This window comes from Schistocerca americana, chromosome 6 (assembly GCF_021461395.2).
Source record: "Schistocerca americana isolate TAMUIC-IGC-003095 chromosome 6, iqSchAmer2.1, whole genome shotgun sequence".
Lineage (NCBI taxonomy): Eukaryota > Metazoa > Arthropoda > Insecta > Orthoptera > Acrididae > Schistocerca > Schistocerca americana.
In genome coordinates, this window is record NC_060124.1 from 645,389,330 (window position 1) to 645,412,321 (window position 22,992).

General features: G+C 41.9%; 1 protein-coding gene across 1 annotated transcript in view; it reads left to right on the forward strand.

The window, feature by feature from the left end:
• Positions 1-22,992, forward strand: part of LOC124620364 (molybdenum cofactor biosynthesis protein 1-like) — a 113,837-nt gene that overhangs the window by 70,038 nt on the left and 20,807 nt on the right. Inside the window, exons 4-6 of the mRNA XM_047147034.1 lie at positions 338-562; positions 9,760-9,905; positions 21,380-21,465. Coding sequence (XP_047002990.1) covers positions 338-562; positions 9,760-9,905; positions 21,380-21,465 — 457 coding nt within the window. The remainder of the gene's footprint in view (positions 1-337; positions 563-9,759; positions 9,906-21,379; positions 21,466-22,992) is intronic.

Below are 22,992 nucleotides of genomic sequence, written 5' to 3' on the forward strand. Positions count from 1 at the left end.
GAATACCCTGATCATTTGTCAGGAGATTGTCAAACTAGGTGAATACAATACAAACTGTAACACCTAATATTTTCAGAATTGATACGCTGTCAGACCGAAACATTGTTATGCACTATTCATAAATTTATCAAACAAAAAGTACATAATCTTGACTGTTATGACAAAGTGCTCTCAGAACTGAAATCTAACAGACATTCTTATTTAAGCTGGCCTAACAGCCACTGTTAAGATATTCATGTATAGAGTAGGATGAGTTGCCTATCAAAAAGTCTTTCAAACTCTGTTTAAACCATGCTTTATCTGATACCAAGTTTTTAATGGTGTCTTTCTTCCACAGATAATTTGTGTTGTAATGCAAGGTTTTAATGAAGATGAAGTGTGCAGTTTTGTGGAGTTAACAAAAGAGAAAAATGTTGATGTAAGATTTATCGAGTACATGCCTTTCAGCGGCAACAAATGGAATGATGGGATAATGGTCTCCTTTAGTGAAATGCTCCAAATAATTAGAAAGCAGTGGCCTGATTTTGATCCTCTTCCCAATGGGCCCAATGATACCTCAAAGGTACGTGCAGTATTACATATGAACATACATTGAAAATAATTTAATGTTTATGACTTACTACCGATCACAAGAATACTTCACATCTGCTGGTGGTATGAGAGATGGACTGGTTTAGTTACATATTTCTCATCCCATTCAGTAAGTCTGTCCTGGCCTGGGTTTCTCTGCAGCTTCTTTGCAACTCTCCCCATTTCCTAAACCTTGACAATCCTTTTATTTCTTCCCTTTTCCTTCCCCTTCATTGTTTCTGCCAGAAGAAGAAGCCACTGACTCCAAAAGCTTGCACATTTCCATAACTTTAAGGGGAGTTAGAAGGGGAAAACATTCTTTTTCACTTTTTTGGGTTTTTATCTGATTATAAAATTTGCAATTCTCCAACTAAAATGATATGTATATTACTTATAAACTTGTGTGGGAAGTATTTTATTTTATTTTCTAAAATATAATCTACACCAGTTGAAAATGTTAAAATTTTTACATGCATTACGTCAAGACCTAATAAAATCGGTAATTTTTTATATACAGGGTAGTCCATTGATTGTGACCGGGCCAAATATCTCACGAAATAAGTGTCAAACGAAAAAACTACAAAGAAAGAAATTTGTCTAGCTCGAAGGGGGAAACCAGCTGGCGCAATGGTTGGCCTGCTATAAGGCGCTGCCATAGCTCAAACTGATATCATCTGTGTTTTTTTTTAAATAGGAACCCCATTTTTTATTACATATTCGTGTAATACGTAAAGAAATATGAATGTTTTAGTTGGACCACTTTCTTCGCTTTGTGATAGATGTCGCTGTAATAGTCACAAACATATGTTTCATAATTTTAGACGAACATTGGTAACAGGTAGGTTTTTTAAATTAAAATACAGAATGTAGGTACATTTGAACATTTTATTTCGGTTGTTCCAATGTGATACATGTACCTTTGTGAACTTATCATTTCTGAGAACGCATGCTGTTATGGCGTGATTACCTGTGAATACCACATTAATGCAATAAATGCTCAAAATGATTTCTGTCAACCTCAATGCCTTTGGCAATACGTGTAATGACATTCCTCTCAACAGTGAGTAGCTCGCCTTCCGTAATGTTCGCACATGCATTGACAATGCACTGACGCATGTTGTCAGGCATTGTCGGTGGATCACGATATCAAATATCCTTCAACTTTCCCCACAGAAAGAAATCCGGGGATGTCAGATCCAGTGAACGTGCGGGCCATGGTATGGTGCTTTGACGACCAATCCACCTTTCATGAAATATGCTATTCAATACTGCTTCAACCGCACGCAAACTATGTGCCGGACATCCATCATGTTGGAAGTACATCGCCATTCTGTCATGCAGTGAAACATCTTGTAGTAACATTGGTAGAACATTACGCAGAAAATCAGCATACATTGCACCATTTAGATTGCCATCGATAAAATGGGGGCCAATTATCCTTCCTCTCTTAATGCCACACCATACATTAACCTGCCAAGGTCGCTGCTGTTCCACTTGTCGCTGCATCGTAGATTTTCCGTTGCCCAATAGTGCATATTATGGCGGTTTAGGTTACCGCTGTTGGTGAATGATGCTTCATCGCTAAATAGAACGTATGCAAAAAATCTTTCATCGTCCCGTAATTTCTCTTGTGCCCTGTGGCAGAACTGTACATGACGTTCAAAGTCATCATCATGCAATTCATAGTGCATAGAAATATGGTACGGGTGCAATCGATGTTGATGTAGCATTCTCAACACCGACGTTTTTGAGATTCCCAATTCTCGCGCAATTTGTCTGCTACTGATGTGAGGATTAGCTGCCCCAGCAGCTAAGACATCTACTAGGGCATCATCATTTGTTGCAGGTTGTGGTTGGTGTTCCACATGTGGCTGGACACTTCCTGTTTCCTTAAATAATGTAACTATCCGGCGAATGGTTCGGACACTTCGATGATGTCGTCCAGGATACCGAGCAGCAAACATAGCACACGCCCCTTGGGCATTTTGATCACAATAGCCATACATCAACATGATATCGACCTTTTCCGCAATTGGTAAACGGTCCATTTTAAAACGGGTAATGTATCATGAAGCAAATACCGTCCGCACTGGCGGAATGTTATGTGATACCACATACTTATATGTTTGTGACTATTACAGCAGCTGGCCGGAGTTGCCGAGCGGTGCTAGGCGCTACAGTCTGGAAACGTGCGACCGCTATGTTCGCAGGTTCGAATCCTGCCTCGGGCATGGATGTGTGTGATGTCCTTAGGTTAGTTAGGTTTAAGTAGTTCTAAGTTCTAGGGGACTGATGACCTCAGAAGTTAAGTCCCATAGTGCTCAGAGCCATTTGAACCATTTTTGACTATTACAGCCCCATCTATCACAAAGCGAAAAAAGTGGTCCAGCTAAAACATTCATATTTCTTTACGTACTACATGAGTATGTAATAAAAAATGGGGGTTCCTATTTTAAAAAAATGCAGTTGATATGAGTTTGACCTATGGCAGTGCCATCTAGCAGGCCAACCATAGCGCCATCTGGTTTCTCCCTTCAAGCTAGACGAATTTCATTCTTTGTAGTTTTTTCATTTGATGCTTATTTCGTGAGATATTTGGCCCGGTCACTATCAATGGACCACCCTGTAGAATGCTGTGGATTACTGTGTTACAAATGTTAAATTATGTGTTTGTATTGGTAGCACTGTCAAAAATAGTATCGTATCTTTTCATAGTATAAACATGCTTTGTATATCGAAGTGCTAACGTTCTTCCGAGGAAAAGTGACGAATAGACTGGTAAATCTCTCAAAAAGTATGACTCCAAAATGAAGTGTTTTTAAGAAATGTGGGTTTCATGGTAATAAATTTTTGTATAAAGAGAAACTTTGCGTTCAGCATGTGGTGTGTGAAGTTACAGACAACGAAATACTGGCAAACTCATGAGTATCTAGCGAAACACCCATTAGTGCTTCGAAGATTAAAATGAAACATAGTGATAACACAGTTATCTCAAAACAAAACTCATGTAAACGGTAGGTTAGGTTATATTCTGATACATTTACACAACCTAACAGGGGTGTTATGTGAATGTGCGTGCTGTATGTATGTGGAGGGCCAGTTAGTTTACATGAAGACATTGAGGTATCAAATGGACTAGCCAGGAAACGTATCATTAATTCTGCCAGTTGTAAATATACTCATTCATTTTGGAATTCTGATAAGTGTAAAGATAATTATTTTGAAATAAATGTTAGGTGGTTTTATGGATTGAGAGCTATTGGCAAAGGTTACACTGCAGCAGAAACAATGTGTGTCATGATGTATATGCCACGCCCACTTTGTAAAATGGACAAGTATGCAGGATTTATTGGAGCTGCTGTGAAATCTGCTGCATGTGAGTCAATTAAGTGTGCTGCAAATGAAGCTGCTGAAATAAACGATGGTATGATTGACATATCCGTAGCTTTTGGGGCACTTGGTAGAAGCGCAGCTGCATTTCTAAGAATTCTGTTGCTACAGTGACCAGTGTGGATACTGGAAAGCTAATAGATTTCCAGATTTTAACCAAACATTGTTATAAGTATAAATCAGGGCATGAAGAAGGGCATATCTGTGACAGAAATTATGAAGGACAACTAGTCGTACGGAGGCCTGTGCAGCTGTTGAAATTTATAATCGATCTGTAAACTAAAGGCGAGTGTGTTACACTAAGTTCTTAGGTTATGCAGACTCAAATGCATATAACAGTGTAGTAGCCACTCAGCCTTATGGTGAGAAGCCTATCACAGAACTGGAATGTGTTGGTCATGTCCAGAAGAGGATGGGTACCAGATTGAGGAAGTTGAAACAAAGTTTGAGAGACAAGAAACTTTCAGGTGGTAAGACCATAAGAAGCAGGCTGACAGACAAAATGATTGATCAATTACAACAGTATTATGAGATTGCCATTAGAAATAATACTGAGGATTTGTTGAAATTGAAGCAGGCAGTACGGGCTACCTTCTTCCAGAGACTGTCAGCTGATGATAAACCAGTACACCATCTTTGCCCTCCTGGATCTGGTTCATGGTGCAATTACCCCAATGCCCAGTACTTAAACAGGTCATACAGCCATAAACATTCTATCCCAGCAGCAGTTGTGGATATCATAAAACCTGTTTACAGAGACCTGGCAATCTGGAATTATTGAAGAAGTGTCTGCATTGTCAGACTCAAAATCCCAATGAGTCGTTCAATAATCTTATAGTGTCAGTGTTGTCGTAACTGCCGTCTGCGTCATGTCTGCTGTGCAGCGAGCTACGCTAATTTAAGTATTAACTCTATTTTTCTTACTTGTCACTTCTTCTTCCATGTGTTTTTGCTTTTAGGAAGCTTTTTATTGTCGAGTGCTAGTAATAGTGTTCCATAGATTTTGTGTTTGTTTTGAATACAGTCAGAGAGAGTCCGTTTAGTAAGCCATAGTGCAAGTAGTGCTAGTGTTTGTTTTCAATACAGTCCAGAGACAGGTAGGGCTATTTTCATTGTTTTCTACAGGAAGTGTCTAGTAACCACAGTTTAGTCAACTATCAGCCACCTTTAGTGAATTAGCAGTCTAGTTATAAGTTGATTAACTCTCTACAGTAAATTGATTTCTTAGGATGGATAGGATGTGTGACTGCTGTGTATGGACACAGGTGGAGCTGGCCACTGTTCGCGAACAGCTGAACGTGTTGATGGCCGCGGTTACCCATCTTCAGGCTGCTGCCTTGGAGTGTAGCGGCAGTGGGGAGTCTGGTGCTTTGCATGGTACACCCCAGGTGATACATGCTTCACCCACTGACCCTTCTGTCGACACATCTTTGCGGGTACCGGGCGCGGTTGGGCCACCCTCTTCCCAAGGGGAGTGGCGGGTTCAGCAGCATTCGCGGCGCACGAGGCGGAGGGTCAGTGTGGAGGCTGGCTGTGTGGCATCGCCTGTTCTGCCTGTGAGTGGACATGTGGCCACTCCTTCAGCAAGGTCTGAGCAGGCACATGGGGGGAGGGGTTTATTAGTTATTGGGAGCTCCAACGTTAGGCGGGTGATGGAGCACCTTAGGGAAATAGCGGAAAGGTCGGGGAAGAAGGACAGTGTTCACTCTGTCTGCTTGCCGGGGGTCTCATCCGAGATGTGGAGGAGGCCGTGCCGGCAGTGATAGAGAGCACTGGGTGCACCCGACTGCAAATTGTTGCTCATGTCGGCACCAATGACTCCTGCCGTCTGGGTTCAGAGGTCATCCTCAGTTCATACAGGCGGTTAGTGGAGTTGGTGAAAGCGGAAAGCCTCGCGGGGTGGAATCTGAGCTAGCTATTTGTAGTATCGTTCCGAGAACCGATAGTGGTCCTCTGGTTTGGAGCCGAGTGGAAGGCTTAAACCAGGGGCTCAGACGATTCTGCGGAGATCTGGGGTGCAAATTTCTCGACATCCGCTATCGGGTGGAGAAATGTAGGGTCCCCCTGAATAGGTCACGCGTGCACTACATGCAGGAAGTGGCTACAAGTGTAGCGGAGTATGTGTGGAGTGCACATGTGGGTTTTTTAGGTTAGAGAATTCCCTCCCTAGGCCCGACAAGACACCTCCTGAGATGCGGCAAGGTAGGAGTAGACAAAATGCAACAGGGAATAACAATATTAATGTGCTAGTAGTAAACTGCAGGAGCGTCTATAGAAAGGTCCCAGAACTGCTCTCATTAATAAACGGTCACAATGCCCACATAGTACTAGGGACAGAAAGTTGGCTGAAACCCTATGTAAACAATAATAAATTCTAAACTCAGATTGGAATGTATACCGCAGAGACAGGCTGGAAAGTGAAGGGGGAGGCATGTTTAAAGTGATAAGAAGTGCAATAGTATCGAAGGAAGTTGACGGAGATCCGAAATGTGAAATAATTTAGGTGAAGGTCACGGTTAAACCAGGCTCAGACATAGTAATTGGATGTCTCTATAGGCCCCCTGGCTCAGCAGCTGTTGTAGCTGAGCACCTGAAGGATAATTTGGAAAATATTTCGATTAGATTTGCCCAACATGTTATAGTTCTGGGTGGAGATTTTAATTTGCCCGATATGGACTGGGAGACTCAAACTTTCATAATGGGTGGCAGGGACAAAGAATCCAGTGAAATTTTTTAAGAGCTTTATCTGAAAACTACCTTGAGCAGTTAAACAGAGAACTGATGCATGGCGATAACATATTAGTGACAAACAGACCCGAACTATTTGAAACGGTTAACGCAGAACAGGGAATCAGTGATCATAAAGCGGTTACTGCATCGATGATTTCAGCCATAAATAGAAATATTAAAAAAGGTACGAAAATCTTTCTGGTTAGCAAAAGTGACAAAAATCTGATTTCAGAGTACCTGATGGCTCAACACAAAAGTTTTGTTTTAAGTACAGATAGTGTTGAGGATCAGTGGACAAAGTTCAAAACCATCGTACAATATGCGTTAGATGAGTATATGCCAATCAAGCTCATAAGAGATGGAAAAGAGCCAGCGTGGTACAACAACCGAGTTAGAAAACTGCTGAGGAAGCAAAGGGAACTTCACAGCAAACATAAACATAGCCAACACCTTGCAGACAAACAAAAATTACGCAAAGCGAAATGTAATGTGAGGAGGGCCATGCGAGAGGCGTTAAATGAATTCGAAAGTAAAGTTCTATGTACTGACTTGGCAGAAAATCCTAAGAAATTTTGCTCCTATGTCAAAGCGGTAGGTGGATCAAAACAAAATGTCCAGACACTCTGTGACCAAAAAGGTACTGAAACAGAGGATGGTGGACTAAAGCCGAAATACTAAATGTCTTTTTCCAAAGCTGTTTCACAGAGGAAGACTGCACTGTAGTTCCTTCTCTAGATTGTCGCACAGATGACAAAATGGTAGATATTGAAATTGAGGGATAGAGAAACAATTAAAATCACTCAAAAGAGGAAAGGCCGCTGGACCTGATGGGATACCAGTTCAGGTTTACACAGAGTATGTGAAGGAACTTGCCCCCCTTCTTGCAGTAATGTGCCGTAGGTCTCTACAAGAGTGTAGCGTTCCAAAGAATTGGAAAAGGGCACAGGTCATCCCCGTTTTCAAGAAGGGACGTCGAACAGATGTGCAGAACTGTAGACCTATATCTCTAACATCGATCAGTTGTAGAATTTTAGAACATGTATTATGTTTGAATATTATGACTTTTCTGTAAACTAGAAATCTACTCTGTAGGAATCAGCATGGGTTTCGAAAAAGACGATCGTGTGAAACCCAGCTCGCGCTATTCGTCCACGAGAATCAGAGGGCCATGGACACGGGTTCCCAGGTAGATGCTGTGTTTCTTGACTTCCGCAAGGCGTTCGATACAGTTCTCCGCAATCGTTTAATGAACAAAATAAAAGCATATGGACTATCAGACCAATTATGTGATTGGATTGAAGAGTTGCTAGATAACAGAACGTAGCATGTCATTCTCAATGGAGAGAAGTCTTCCGAAGTAAGAGTGATTTCAGGTGTGCTGCAGGGGAGTGTCGTAGGACCGTTGCTATTCACAATATACATAAATGACCTTGTGAATGACATCGGAAGTTCACTGAGGCTTTTTGCGGATGATGCTGTGGTATATCGAGAGGTTGCAACAATGGAAAATGGTACTGAAATGCAGGATGATCTGCAGCGAATTGATGCATGGTTTAGGGAATGGCAATTGAATCTCAATGTAGACAAGTGTAATGTGCTGCGAATACATAGAAAGAAAGATCCCATATCATTTAGCTACAATATAGCAGGTCAGCAATTGGAAGCAGTTAATTCCATAAATTATCTGGGAGTATGCATTAGGAGTGATTTAAAATGGAATGATCATATAAAGTTGATCGTGGGTAAATCAGATGCCAGACTGAGATTCATTGGAAGAATCCTAAGGAAATGCAATCCGAAAACAAAGGAATTAGGTTACAGTACACTTGTTCGCCCACTGTTTGAATACTGCTCAGCAGTGTGGGATCCGTACCAGATAGGGTTGATAGAAGAGATAGAGAAGATCCAACAGAGAGCAGCATGCTTCGTTATAGGATCATTTAGTAATCGGGAAAGAGTTACAGAGGTGTTAGATAAACTCCAGTGGAAGACTCTGCAGGGGGGACGCTCAGTAGCTCGGTACGGGCTTTTGTTGAAGTTTCAAGAACATACTTTCACCGAGGAGTCAAGCAGTATATTGCTCCCTCCTACGTATATCTCGCAAAGAGACCATGAGGATAAAATGAGAGAGATTAGAGCCCGCACATAGGCATACCGACAATGCTTCTTTCCACGAACAATACGAGACTGGAATAGAAGGGAGAACCAATAGAGGTACTCAAGGTACCCTACACCATCAGGTGGCTTGAGGAGTATGGATGTAGATGTAGACCAAAAAATGTTTTTCTTGTAATGAAGACACTAAAGTGGGGGTCAGTCATGCTGTTATTGCTTTTACTGATGGCAACATTGGTAGCGTGAAAGTGCTACAACATATGGGAATTAATTCTGGAGCAAACTGCATCAGAGAATTTGAATGGATGGACAAGGTTTGCACTGGTATAGCAGAGTATGCAGCACAGTTGGCCACTACAGAGTCCAGAAAGAAGAAAACAAGAAAAAACTTAAAAAAGATCAAGAGGATGATATACAGTATGGTGCAGGGTGCTTCTGAGTGACTAAAAATAAAATGTTAAGCATATATTGAGTTACAGTCTATTAAAACTTTAAAAACTCTTCCTGAAAATTTACATTTTGTCTTGCATTTTTCCCTAAATCTCAGTAACTAATTCGAATAGCGAATTCAAATTTTCAGTATGTATCCTGAGCCTTCTGAACTAAAAGAAGAACATAATGTTATGTATAAATAAAATTATTTAGAATAACATACAAAAAAGTACACAAAATTTTAACTGTGTAATTAAAAAATTGTATTTCCAAAAGCAGTGGCTGAAATGCAATTATTGTAAGACTCAGAACATATAGTTTAATGTCCTGTAAAAGTTTCTTGTCAATGGCTACAGTTGTTCCTGAAATACGGGGAAGTTAAGTCACTAAATTTAACATTGTCAGGATATGGCGTTCAAACTCCCCTTAATGCACATTTTCTCCTTCCTCCACTTGGTGAGCAACACATTTATAGTATTTTCACAACAGCAGTAGCTATTTTCTTACAATTTCTTTTTGCAGGCATACCATGTGCCGGGCTTCAAGGGACATGTGGGATTTATTACCTCAATGAGTGAACACTTCTGTGGCACGTGCAACCGTTTACGGATAACAGCTGATGGCAATTTGAAGGTGTGTCTCTTTGGGAATTCAGAGATATCTCTCAGGTGAGTGATGAAACATAGAATAATCGTGTCCAAGTGAAAATTCATGTGAGGAAACCATAAAATTACTAGAAGACTGACAGACTGATCAGTATTTTACCTCCAGGAGGTGAAATTCCAAAACTTCTTATAGACACATTTGTTCCTCTTGTCCTCACATTAGTCATGGAGTCCGAGTGACCTTTGAGACCTTCAGAAACTTATCCCTCTTTCCTCTCTCATTAAGGAACTGATAGTTCCAAATGCTGAGTATAGAATAATACTTTCAAACTGTTTGCCATGCACATTAGGTATGTGGTTGGTATATGGAAGAGATAAACTGCAGTTAAATCCAGCAGGTATGAAATGAGTAATCTTTTCTTGAAGTTTTCAGCTTGCACCCTCCTCCCTCCCAGACATACAAACCAGATACCTCTAGCTAAATAATTTGTGAGTATATATAATTTGCCTCTGTCAACATCATGTTACACTAACCTATTTGTGAGATTAAATTAAAGGAAAGTAATCAGAACTGGAAATTATGTAAAGACATTTTTAGTTATGTCCCTATGTTGTAATAAAGTTAACACAATATTTCTGTCCATGTGATGGTAACTATGATTCGTCAGCCACTGTTGCCGAGCGGTTCTAGGCGCTTCAGTCCAGAACTGCGTGACTGCTACGGTCGCAGGTTTGAATCCTGCCTTGGCTCAGATGTTAAGTCCTATAGTGCCCAGAGCCATTTGAACTGTGATTCATGATTATCAGAGTCTATATGTTCCAAATAAAAATTGGAACTTCATGTGTATAAATGTACAAATTATTAGACAATGGGACCAACAACTGACACTTTTAAATTGATGACTAGACTAAGAGATTAATAATAGGAAAAAAACTGCAAGATACTTGGCGATAAGTTTGCTTCAGGACAAGGTAAGGGGGGTGAGGGGTGGGAAGAATCAGCTCTCTCTTTGTGAGCATACCAGAAATCCTTTATCAACCGAAGGTAAAATAAGATATAAAAATACAGGGACAAACAATTAATTTAAGTATCTTAAAAACCAAATGACTAATAAAATTGGAAGCTAAGAAAAGTAAGTTCATAGTAAGTAGGGTGAAACACAAGGGGCTGCAACATATTGCCATTGTTGTTTGACTTGTCTATCAAAGAAAAAAGAAATGGATCAAAACAAAATAAAAGTGAGAATGGAAATGTATCAGAAGCAAATAGGAATAAGCAAGGAACATATTCTTTAATAAAAAAAAAAATGACCTGTGAGGCAGATGTTCCTACAATTTTATGTTCATAGCACAGCAGTCTGTGAAAGCAAAATATTTATGACATTGAAAAAAGAAAATCAGTGAGTGAAAAGTGTGTGTAGGTGAATTGTGGTGAAAGACTGGATATTGGAACTTCTGTTAGGCTGCCCAGTATTAGTTAACTTGGTAGTAAAGGAGCAAGTTTGCAAGGGCAGATAACTGTTTGACTACGTAAAATAGAGTGGGAGTATGGAAAAGCTAGTCCAAGATAAGATGAAAAAGATAACAGCAACTTAAAAAATGAATTGATAAGTTACCATGAACCCCATTCCAATCTAGTGAATGCAGTGGTTGACAATATCTTGTGACATTCGCCTATAAGGCTCAAACAATAATTGCTAAATAAAAATACAAAATGTTGACAAGACTGTATCGAAGCTGTCACTCTCTTTTGAAACAAGGGTGTTTAAACCAACAAACACGCAGGAAAGCAGGGACAACTCGGACACTAGAGGAGGATAGGAAGTATCATTGAAGGAGTGAGCATAAACCGTGTGGAATATGTGTGGTAAAAAAAAAAAAAAAAAAAAAAAAAAAAAAGAAGAAGAAGAAGAAGAGGAAGTGGAAAAATCTTGATCTGGAAACAAGGGAATAAAAATTTGCCACGCGAAGAGACAATATAGTACTGTGCTGATGAGTGTGTACAAGTGGTGATATACAATATACATTGATAAAGGAACTCTGCATTGGGCCCAGAAGACCACGCAATGCCCTTCGAGAGATGTCCTCTACTATATACGAGGGTCAGTCAAAAAGTAATGCCTCCTATTTTTTTTTCTACGTTTAATTGTCAGGAAATTTAAATGCAATTACATGGGTTGAAAACCACAACATTGAGGATCATTTTGTCATTTTTCAATGTAATCTCCACCCATCTCTACAGTTTTGGTCCATCTTTGAACAAGGGCATGTATCCCAGCACGGTAAAAATCACAGCTCTGCTTCCTAAGCCATTGACGCACGGATGTTTTGATGGCCTCCTCATCTTCAAAATGAATCCCATGATGAGCTTCTTTTAGTGGCCCGAACAGATGGAAGTCTGATGGTGCCAGGTCAGGGCTGTATGGGGGATGAGGCAAAACTTCCCATCCAATTTTGACAGTCTCGTCAGAGGTGTGACGACTGGTGTGTGGTCTTGCATTGTCATGCAAAAGAAGAACATCTGCCATTGATTTTGTTGGGCGAACTCGCTGAAGACGTGCTTTAAGTTTGTTGAGGGTTGTGACGTATTGAACAGAATTTATTGTGCATCCCTGCTCCAAAAAATCAACCAGAATCACACCCTCTGTATCCCAGAAAACTGTTGCCATAACTTTCCCTGCCGATCGCACAGTTGTGAATTTTTTCTTCCTCGGCGAGCTTGTGTGACGCCACTCCATTGACTGCCTCTTTGATTCGGGCTCAAAAAAATGCACCCATGTTTCGTCCCCGGTCACAATTTTTTTCAGAAACTCATCTCCCTCCAAACGGAAGCGCTGCAAGTGTTGGGAGGCTATTGTTTTCCTTGCCTCTTTATTCTGATCGGTTAACATTCTTGGAACCCACAGTGCACAAACTTTTGAGTACCCCAATTGTTTAATAATCGTGATCACACTGCCTTTACTAAGAGAAATAATGCGACACACTTCATCTGCAGTCACCCGACGGTCACCACGAATGATGTCATCAACTTGCTGAATGTTGTTTGGAGTCACTGCACTCACCGGCCTGCCGCTCCGCTTTTCGTCAGTCAACGGTGTTTGCCCTTCAGCTTCCTTACGACGAACCCATCGTCTAACAGTGCTGACATCCACTGTCACAACACCATACACCTTCTTCAGTCTTTCATGAATGCGTATGGGCGTTTCACCTTCTGCATTCAAGAATTCAATCACACAACGCTGTCTCAAACGAACATCGATGTCGCCCATCTTACAAACTTCTGCTGTGCTGCCACCTGTTGACACAGAAAGTTACTACTGCAGTGGATTGCAGAAGAAGGTTTGAGGAATGGCGCCAAATTCAAATTTTTCACTTAACTTAATTTCTTTAAGTAGAAAAAAAATGGGAGGCATTACTTTTTGACCGACCCTCGTATCTATGGAGAGTTAGGGGGTCAGTATACAACTCTCCAGGCTGTTATCAACTTCCAGAAGTTGAAGACACTGCTTCTCACTTGAGTAGCTCCTCAGCTGGAACTACAAGCAGAGTGTACCCTATTCCAGTCCGTCCACCGAGCAGAATTTCCCGGCTCTACAAGGAATTGAACCTGATCCCTTTCTATGGCACCCCTGTGGCATACTGACTGCATAGCTGTGGCAAGAGTCATAATATACACTTGTGAACAATTGAGTTATAACTATTCTGTTTATTGGGGAGAGAGTATGTATATTGCACCGTGAATGAAACAGTTTAGTGTATCGTAAATGGAATGTATTCAGACCTTGTACTTGTTGTGTGAGAGCGCGGTGTCTTACACACTTGTAGTGTTTGTCTTAGCATGTACGGACCAGTGAGCCTTACTTTCTAGTATTTTTAATTATATATCATTACTGGTGCCTCTGGCACTTTTGTGCTTCAATAGCAATAGCTTGCAATAGCAAACATTGAGTCAACCATGGTTTTTGGATTAGAAGAAGAGGTCAACTGGGTTGACATTGGGAATAGAGTGATGGGAAGTGGACAATAAGCAGTTATATCGAAGGGTGCATTATTTGATATGCTAAGGTTAATTATAAAATGTGGATTGGAGAATTTTTCACGTTGAGCAGAAGTAAGTTTACAGGACCAGATGTCAAATTACACATGATCCGTGTGAATCCCTATAGTCAGCATGAACACTGGCACACAGAATAATTTATAGGTAGCCTTGCTGTATATAAAAAATCAGATTTGTGCTGAACTGTCATGAACAAACTGTCACTTCTCTGGAATAAATAGACTCTGATTTGTTAATTACATCTGTGTAAATGAAAAATATAGGAAAACATAGATTGCTGCTTACTGTAAAGGAGACATGTTACATTGTAGACAGGCACAATTAAAAAGGCACTTACACAAAGCTTTCGGTCACAGCCTTCGTCAGCAAAAGAGATACAGAGAAACACACACATTCATACACACAGGCAAGCACGTGTCACACACATATGACTGACAACTCCAGTAGCTTGCCCCTAGCTGCTGGACTTGGCAGTTTTTTTTTCTCTGTGTGTGTGTGCGTGCGTGCGCGCGTGGAGTGCTTGCTTGTGTGTTGTGCCTGTGTGCAACTTTGTTTTCTTTATGGTAAATAGTGATCTATCTTTCTCTGCACTGTTGATATTCCTACCTGGAATTTCCATTGTTTAATCAGTGTAAATAAGAAGGACACAGTTACATATATTCTGTCACTTGAAGACTAATACATGAAGTAAGTGGACATTATTTTTTATTGCAGAGGATCTTTGTCACCACTAATTATTAATTTTGTGTTCCAGTTAATTAGACATGGTTTCATCCTTTCGTGGATGTGCTCTTTTTGTTAAACCTTCCTGCAAAAGATCTGATTTACTTCAAATTAATAAACCTGAGTATTCTGAAAAAGGAGGTGCAGCTTACAGCTGCAGTGTGACGGTTGATCACAGGGTGATTTTATCACTGCCATATCGTGGGTAACCATGGCTCGAGACACTTATTCTATATGGGTGTGTAGTCATTGGGCTTTCTTGTACCACAGTGTCAAAGGTGTACTGTGAGCAGATTTATTCAAGGAAAATACTACCACAATCAGCAGAGTGAACTGCTATGGGCAACAGGATATCATTGACAGGGGTTACCACTGACTAGCATGGCTTTAGCAGCGAACAGGTGGGCCACAATGTAGCAAATGACTCACCAACTCAGTGACAGTCAATAAACAGTAACCATTCATGCCACTGGGAACTATCACCTCTTTGTGGGATACAAAGATGCAATCTGCACACTGCTCGTCACAGTTACAAAGATTAGCATTGGTTCGGAACAGCACCGGGGGATGCTCGAAGCATGCAGGAAGGTCGTCTGTCTGATGATTTGCGGTACATATTGCCAAGGTGGCAGGGTGCAAAATAAGGAGTGATCAAAAAACTTCCATTTGAAGGCTGCATAGTTCAGACCAGTATGCCACACACACACACACACACACACACACACACACTCGCATACACACACACACACACACACACACATATCCATCCGCACATATACCCTGCTTGTGTCTGTATATGTGCGGATGGATATATGTGTGTGTGTGTGTGTGTGTGTGTGTGTGTGTGTGCGAGTGTATACCTGTCCTTTTTCCCCCCTAAGGTAAGTCTTTCGACTCCCAGGGTTGGAATGACTCCTTACCCTCTCCCTTAAAACCCACATCCTTTCGTCTTTCCCTCTCCTTCCCTCTTTCCTGATGAAGCAACTGTGGGTTGCGAAAGCTTGAATTTTGTGTGTGTGTTTGTTTGTGTGTCTATCAACATACCAACGCTTTCGTTTGGTAAGTTACATCATCTTTGTTTTTAGATATATTTTTCCCATTTGGAATGTTTCCCTGTATTATATTATATATCAGTGCTTTCCTCTCCCACAACTATCCTGCAGACCTTGTCCACAAACAGATCTCCCAAACAATACATTCCTCCCCACCCAACAACAATGTTACTACCCCCAGACCACACAGAAGCATCCCCCTTGTCACAAAATATTATCCTGGCCTCGAATACATCAACTAATTACTCCGCCACGGATATGAATTTCTCAAGTCAAGCCCTGAAGTGAGATCATCCCTTGACAATATTCTCCCCACACCACCCAGAGTTGCCTTTTGCCGACCCCCTAACCTCCGTAACATCCTTGTCAAACCCTACAATATTCCCAGACCACCTTCTCTACCCAGCGGTTCCTACCCCTGTAACCAACCCCGATGCAAAACCTGCCCCATGCATCCCCCCACAACCAACTACTCCAGCCCCGCTACTGGTATAACATACACAACTCAAGGCAGGGCCACATGTGAGACAGCACGTCATTTATCAGCTGACATGCCTGCACTGCACAGCCTTTTACATTGGTATGACGACAACTAAACTGGCTGAGCGCATGAATGGGCACAGACGAACTGTCCACCTAGGAGATGTCCAATACCCAGTAGCGGAGCATGCCCTCCAGCATAATTCTAGGGACCTAGGAACCTGCTACACCATATGTGCCATTTGGCTTCTCCCACCCAACACCAGTACCTCGGAACTGCGGAGATGGGAACTTGCACTCCAACACATCCTTTCATCCCGCCATCCCCCTGGACTGAACCTATGTTAACCAACCTCACTCCCATTTACTCTTTAGTCTTCTCCTCTTTCCCTTTCCACTTTAGCCATTCACGCATCTTTTTATCCTACATAGTTGTGTTTATCTTTATACTATGTACCTCTTTACTTCTGTATTCATCCTCCTTGGTTTGAAGCTGGCACAGTAATTACAGTAGAATATCTTTGGCTTCCCTCTGACATCCATGCCTCCATCTTTGCTACCCTCCCTGTTTACCTTTCCCCTGTTGCTTCATAACCTGGGTTGTGAATAACTGAATCCACTTTCCCTTCTTCCCCTTTTTTCCCCTCTGTCCTCCCTGATGAAGGAACGAAGTTCCGAAAGCTAGGATACGTCAATTTTCTGTTCTGTTTTGTGTATCTATCGGCTGTACTGAGCTGAGGTAAGTACTCACCAGGCCCTCTATCTCTTTGTTAGTATTTGTTTCATATATATAAACACACACATACACACACATACTCACACACACACACACACACACACACACACACACAGGGTGATGCGTATTAACATTTAAAAACCTCCAAAGCACTGTAGATGACCCTGAGACAAGTAATTTAATACAAGACACAGTGGATCACAAATGTTGGATACGATACAAATGTTGGGAAATGTGTCAAAAGCGAATGACAAATGTCACCAGATGATGTACCTTGCCATGCTTGCAGTGGTTGAGCCTCTTGGTCTGTCACACTTGATCATCCCAACCCAAGTCAAGTATTCATATCGTTGTGGCTACGGATACATGTGTGCGACTTTAGTGATGGCGTTCAGGATTTGCGTCTTGCATCTGGCAGGCAGTATTTTTTCATTGTGTTAAACAATTATGTATTTATATTGAAGTTTATTATTTTATTTACCGGTCTTGCAGTTTCCTTGATTTCTTGCAAAGTACAGTACAATGAAAACCTACCATAAGTAGATGAGTGTAAACTTCAGAATAGCATCATCGCCATTAAATGACCTTTGTTTTCTTTACTAACTAATGTCTGTAAACAAAAAGAGAAGTGACAGAAGCAAAAAACACAAAATCAGAACTGCTTTTGCTTGATTACAGCAAGGACAGTAATTTTGTAACATCTACATTTACAACAGATCATATTTACAAAATGTTTTGAAATTTGCTCTGTTTTCTCAAATGAAAGTATTGCACTGCTCAATCATTCCTTTACACTCAACCCCGACTGCTGCACATGCTGTGGGGTATGTCATCTGGTTACGTCATATGTTCAGTGTTTCTCACCAATTTTTGGGGTATTTTGAAATTTACAAAAAGGCAAATGCAGAAAGTTATCACATTTTGCTGCACAATACCTGTGTCACAGAAAAATAATGTATACAAATCTTCTCAGATTGGCCACTGAATAACTTTGTGCAAGCCTCGCAATATTTCACCAACACAACTGTTCGTCATCTTCAGGTAGTGGTGGGTCCTGTCATCACTGCTGCAAGATGTGACTGGTGATATTCGCACAGCAGAATTGAAATTTGTCAGGCTAGAAGCAGGAGTATGAATGTGTGGACAGGCACTCCCAGTTGGATGGAAATGCCATTCATAGTAGCCTTCTGCTTATGTGTTGTGGGCAATGACTGCACTTCTGGACACTCGTGTGGTTAAAAGCTGAATTAACTCTCTGCAAGGTGCTGCATCAGGTCATACATCGGAGGATCTGGTTTCTACTGTTTTAATTTCATGGCAGTCAGTGCTGGATTCTGGGCAGTGCTTAGTCAAAATTCCATATTCCTGTTGGTAAGATTGCCCACCGTATGGCCTCTTGGGAAACGTGTGGTGCCCTGTATTCAGGCAGTGCTCTGCTACCACTAATTTACTGGGTGGCATTTTTGTCAGTGCTGTTGAACACAGTGTTCTTGCACAATGTGAGGTGTCTGCCCTATATAAGATTTCCCATAATGGCATCAGATCTTATATATGATCTATGTTTTCTAGGGTCAAGATTGTCTTTAACTTAACACAAACACTTCCTTAGTTTCGCTGGTAGACGAAAAACACACTTGATTCTGTTTCTCCTAGCGATTCTTTCTATTTTTGAAAACATGCCACTGAAATATGGTAAGAAAGCCATTTGCAATGCTTGTCTAAGTATCTTCATTTACATCCCTACACTGAACTTGCTTTGCTCAGAACACATTGCAAATCTATTTACAAGAATAAACGTTCTGCTGCAACACTGTTATTAGGTTTTACAGTTCACCAGGCAGACTGTTGGTATCTGAGATCACGTGTGCTCTATGTGCCAGGGAGTGTAAGACACTACCACATTGTGCAGGGTGATGGCAACTTTTGGACCGCAAATATAACTCTGCGTGTATCAGTTTGCAGTAGAGACTATGCCCCAGTGTTCTGTCAGCTTTTCTTCTAACTGTGACATCCAGGAATGGTAAGCTGCTATCTTTTTGTACTTCCACAGTGAACTGAATATTCAGATGGAGCGAGTGCAAATGCTGCAGGGACATAGGTAGTGTCTGTATTATGTGGGCCACACCACAAATGTCTCTTCAGCATTCTGCCAGAAGGAGGAATGTTGGATATTTACTAAGGGAAATAGAGGATCTCCCATGGGAACACTGTCCACTTGATTAAAGTAGTTGGTGTTACATAAGAAATAGGATGAGGTATGCACATGTTTAAACAGCACCACAATTTCTTTCTCAAACTTGCTGTTAATAACCTCTAATGAGGGCTGCAGGGGCACTTTTGTAAGTAATGATATAACATTTGAGCTAACTAAAAGATCTGAAAGTTCTAGTTTAAGCATCTTCAGGTATTCTATGAAATCCTCTGAATTCTAAATACACTCCTGGAAATTGAAATAAGAACACCGTGAATTCATTGTCCCAGGAAGGGGAAACTTTATGGACACATTCCTGGGGTCAGATACATCACATGATCACACTGGCAGAACCACAGGCACATAGACACAAGCAACAGAGCATGCACAATGTCGGCACTAGTACAGTGTATATCCACCTTTCGCAGCAATGCAGGCTGCTATTCTCCCATGGAGACGATCGTAGAGATGCTGGATGTAGTCCTGTGGAACGGCTTGCCATGCCATTTCCACCTGGCGCCTCAGTTGGACCAGCGTTCGTGCTGGACGTGCAGACCGCGTGAGACGGCACTTCATCCAGTCCCAAACATGCTCAATCGGGGACAGATCCGGAGATCTTGCTGGCCAGGGTAGTTGACTTACACCTTCTAGAGCACGTTGGGTGGCACGAGATACATGCGGACGTGCATTGTCCTGTTGGAACAGCAAGTTACCTTGCCGGTCTAGGAATGGTAGAACGATGGGTTCGATGACGGTTTGGATGTACCGTGCACTATTCAGTGTCCCCTCGACGGTCACCAGTGGTGTACGGCCAGTGTAGGAGATCGCTCCCCACACCATGATGCCGGGTGTTGGCCCTGTGTGCCTCGGTCGTATGCAGTCCTGATTGTGGTGCTCACCTGCACGGCGCCAAACACGCATACGACCATCATTGGCACCAAGGCAGAAGCGACTCTCATCGCTGAAGACGACACGTCTCCATTCGTCCCTCCATTCACGCCTGTCGCGACACCACTGGAGGCGGGCTGCACGATGTTGGGGCGTGAGCGGAAGACGGCCTAACGGTGTGCAGGACCGTAGCCCAGCTTCATGGAGACGGTTGCGAATGGTCCTCGCCGATACCCCAGGAGCAACAGTGTCCCTAATTTGCTGGGAAGTGGCGGTGCGGTTACCTACGGCACTGCGTAGGATCCTACGGTCTTGGCGTGCATCCGTGCGTCGCTGCGGTCCAGTCCCAGGTCGACGGGCACGTGCACATTCCGCCGACCACTGGTGACAACATCGATGTACTGTGGAGACCTCACGCCCCACGTGTTGAGCAATTCGGCGGTACGTCCACCCGGCCTCCCACATGCCCACTATACGCCCTCGCTCAAAGTCCGTCAACTGCACATACGGTTCACGTCCACGCTGTCGCGGCATGCTACCAGTGTTAAAGACTGCGATGGAGCTCCGTATGCCACGGCAAACTGGCTGACACTGACGGCGGCGGTGCACAAATGCTGCGCAGCTAGCGCCATTCGACGGCCAACACCGCGGTTCCTGGTGTGTCCGCTGTGCCGTGCGTGTGATCATTGCTTGTACAGCCCTCTCGCAGTGTCCGGAGCAAGTATGGTGGGTCTGACACACCGGTGTCAATGTGTTCTTTTTTCCATTTCCCGGAGTGTATGATGGTCATAGTCATCCACATGATAAATTTCAAAGCTGTCATGTGGAAATTGCCAGTTGCATCTTGCAGCAGTGATGGTGGAAATCACCACCACCTGTAGATGCCAAAACGTTGTGTCACTTAAATATTGAGGGAGGGACTTGCATAATGTTATCTGGTGGGGAACCCAAAGTGTTTTTGCAACAGATCTATCAGGCAAGCCTGAAAAGTCACATATACTCCAAGCAGTAAGTACCTGTCGTAAAATGATCACATTAGTGAGCTTGGCAATTAATTAAGAGTTTATCAATAAATTTGGCTTCATTTTGCAAGAAATTGTGCTGTGTTCCAGTACTCCCTCTTCAACAAAACTAATGTCAGTTTCTGCTCCACCTCTTCAGCCCAAGATCCTATGTACACTCTTGAGCATTTGTGTAAGATACCTGTTTATTTATAAAAATAAAAGTAACTTCTATCATGACTTTCCCATTCTTGTCCAGTGGGTTTGTTATCCTGCTGTTGCCTACTGCAGACTACAAGATTACTGTTGAAGATTTCTGCAAAGTTTTTCTTCCGTTTTAGTGTACCAACATTTCACTGTGTGGTAATTGCCTGGTACTGTTTAACGGGTGTTTTAACAGTTGTTTCAGAGATGCAATACGAAGCAAATGCAGTGAGGATGACTTGCTTGCCATGATTGGGGCAGCAGTGAGAAGAAGGAAGAAACAACATCGAGGTAAGATACATTACAGCAAATGTAACTCTATAGATAGAAAGAAAATTTCTGTTTAACAAGTCATAGCAAACATAAGAGCAAAATAGAACGAAAAACAACAGTGATAGAACCTGTGTTTTTTGTGTAAACTTGGATTTAATTTTTATTTAGTATTCATTCTGATTAATGCCCATTGGTCAACAAGATATTTCAGCCCTAGAATTTGGTTCTGCAAGGTCCACCAGATAACCATATATGGCTGTTGTAACTCCTTTATTGGACTTCAGAAGTTTTCCAGCAACAAATCCTTTTTTTTTCTTTCTTTCTTTCTTTTTTTTTCTTTTTTTAAAAAAAAGCTAAAATGCAGAAAACATCAAAAAGCAAACACTCACAGAAAAGCATCAGTATCCTTGAAACAATGGAAACTCCAGTAGGAATATCAACAATATTGGAAAAGGCAGATTACTACTTACTGGTGAAGGCTGTGGCTGAAAGCTTTATGTAAGTGTCTTTTAATTCTGCCCATCTGCAGCCTAAGGTATCTTCTTTATGGTAAGTAACAGTCTGTCTTTTCCTTCATTATTCATTAGTGTTCTTTGTTTTTATTGCTGTTTAGCAAGCATCATGTGGTATATAAGGGATGCAAATAGCGTCAGATGAATCATCACTCTGGAGGATATGAAGGTGCTGCATATTGGTGTGAGACAGCATTATCTGATGAGAGTTTGAAAGAAACCTCATTGTGGATGTCCATTTGGTCGCCTGGTTAAACCTTGCAACATCTGTATTTTTGGAGTATTTGGATCTGACAGTGGGCTGATGTTGGAAAGTAAGGGCATACTCATCATCAATGTTCCAGTTGACTACATGAGACCACTACAAGGGAGCATCACTGTGTAGTGTACTGAGTACATTGTAACCTGTTCACATCTGTGACTGCCATCTGAGAACAAGTACAGTAAACTCTCGTGCAGCTACACTTTTGGCTAGCTAGATTGACACTTGACAAGTTTCAGTTTGCGTGCACCTGGAGCCAAGCATTTGCTGGTGTTTTTTGGCAATCTACTGCTAATCAGTGCACTGGTGCGTGTCAAAAGTCCAAGTATCGTCAATTCATGCGTGTGTTGGTTGAAGCTCTAGTGTGTTTCTTATTCATATTGCATGGTTTCATGCCACTGCCATCTATTGGAACTCCTTGGTAGTACAGTACATACAGTATTGTTCTATGCAGCGCAACGTAGCCCTGTCAAAACCGACAATTAGAGTGCGCCCCCTAACACTTTCCACTTGTTGTCGGTACATCAAAGCTGAGTGTTTAACAGTGAATGTACAACACCCTGTTGTGTTGCCACGTGGGCTTGGGTAGAACAGAGGAAATGGCATAGATGTATCGAATGCTTTCATTTGATGGCTGCCACAGCCTGGTTTCAAAAGTCAAAAGTTTGTCTAGTGCATCTCGAGTGTTGTCAAGTTGTGCATCTGTGTGTTTCTGATTTGAGGTTTCGTGCTCCCACTATGTGCCTTAAAGTGTCCAGAGATAAAAGGGGC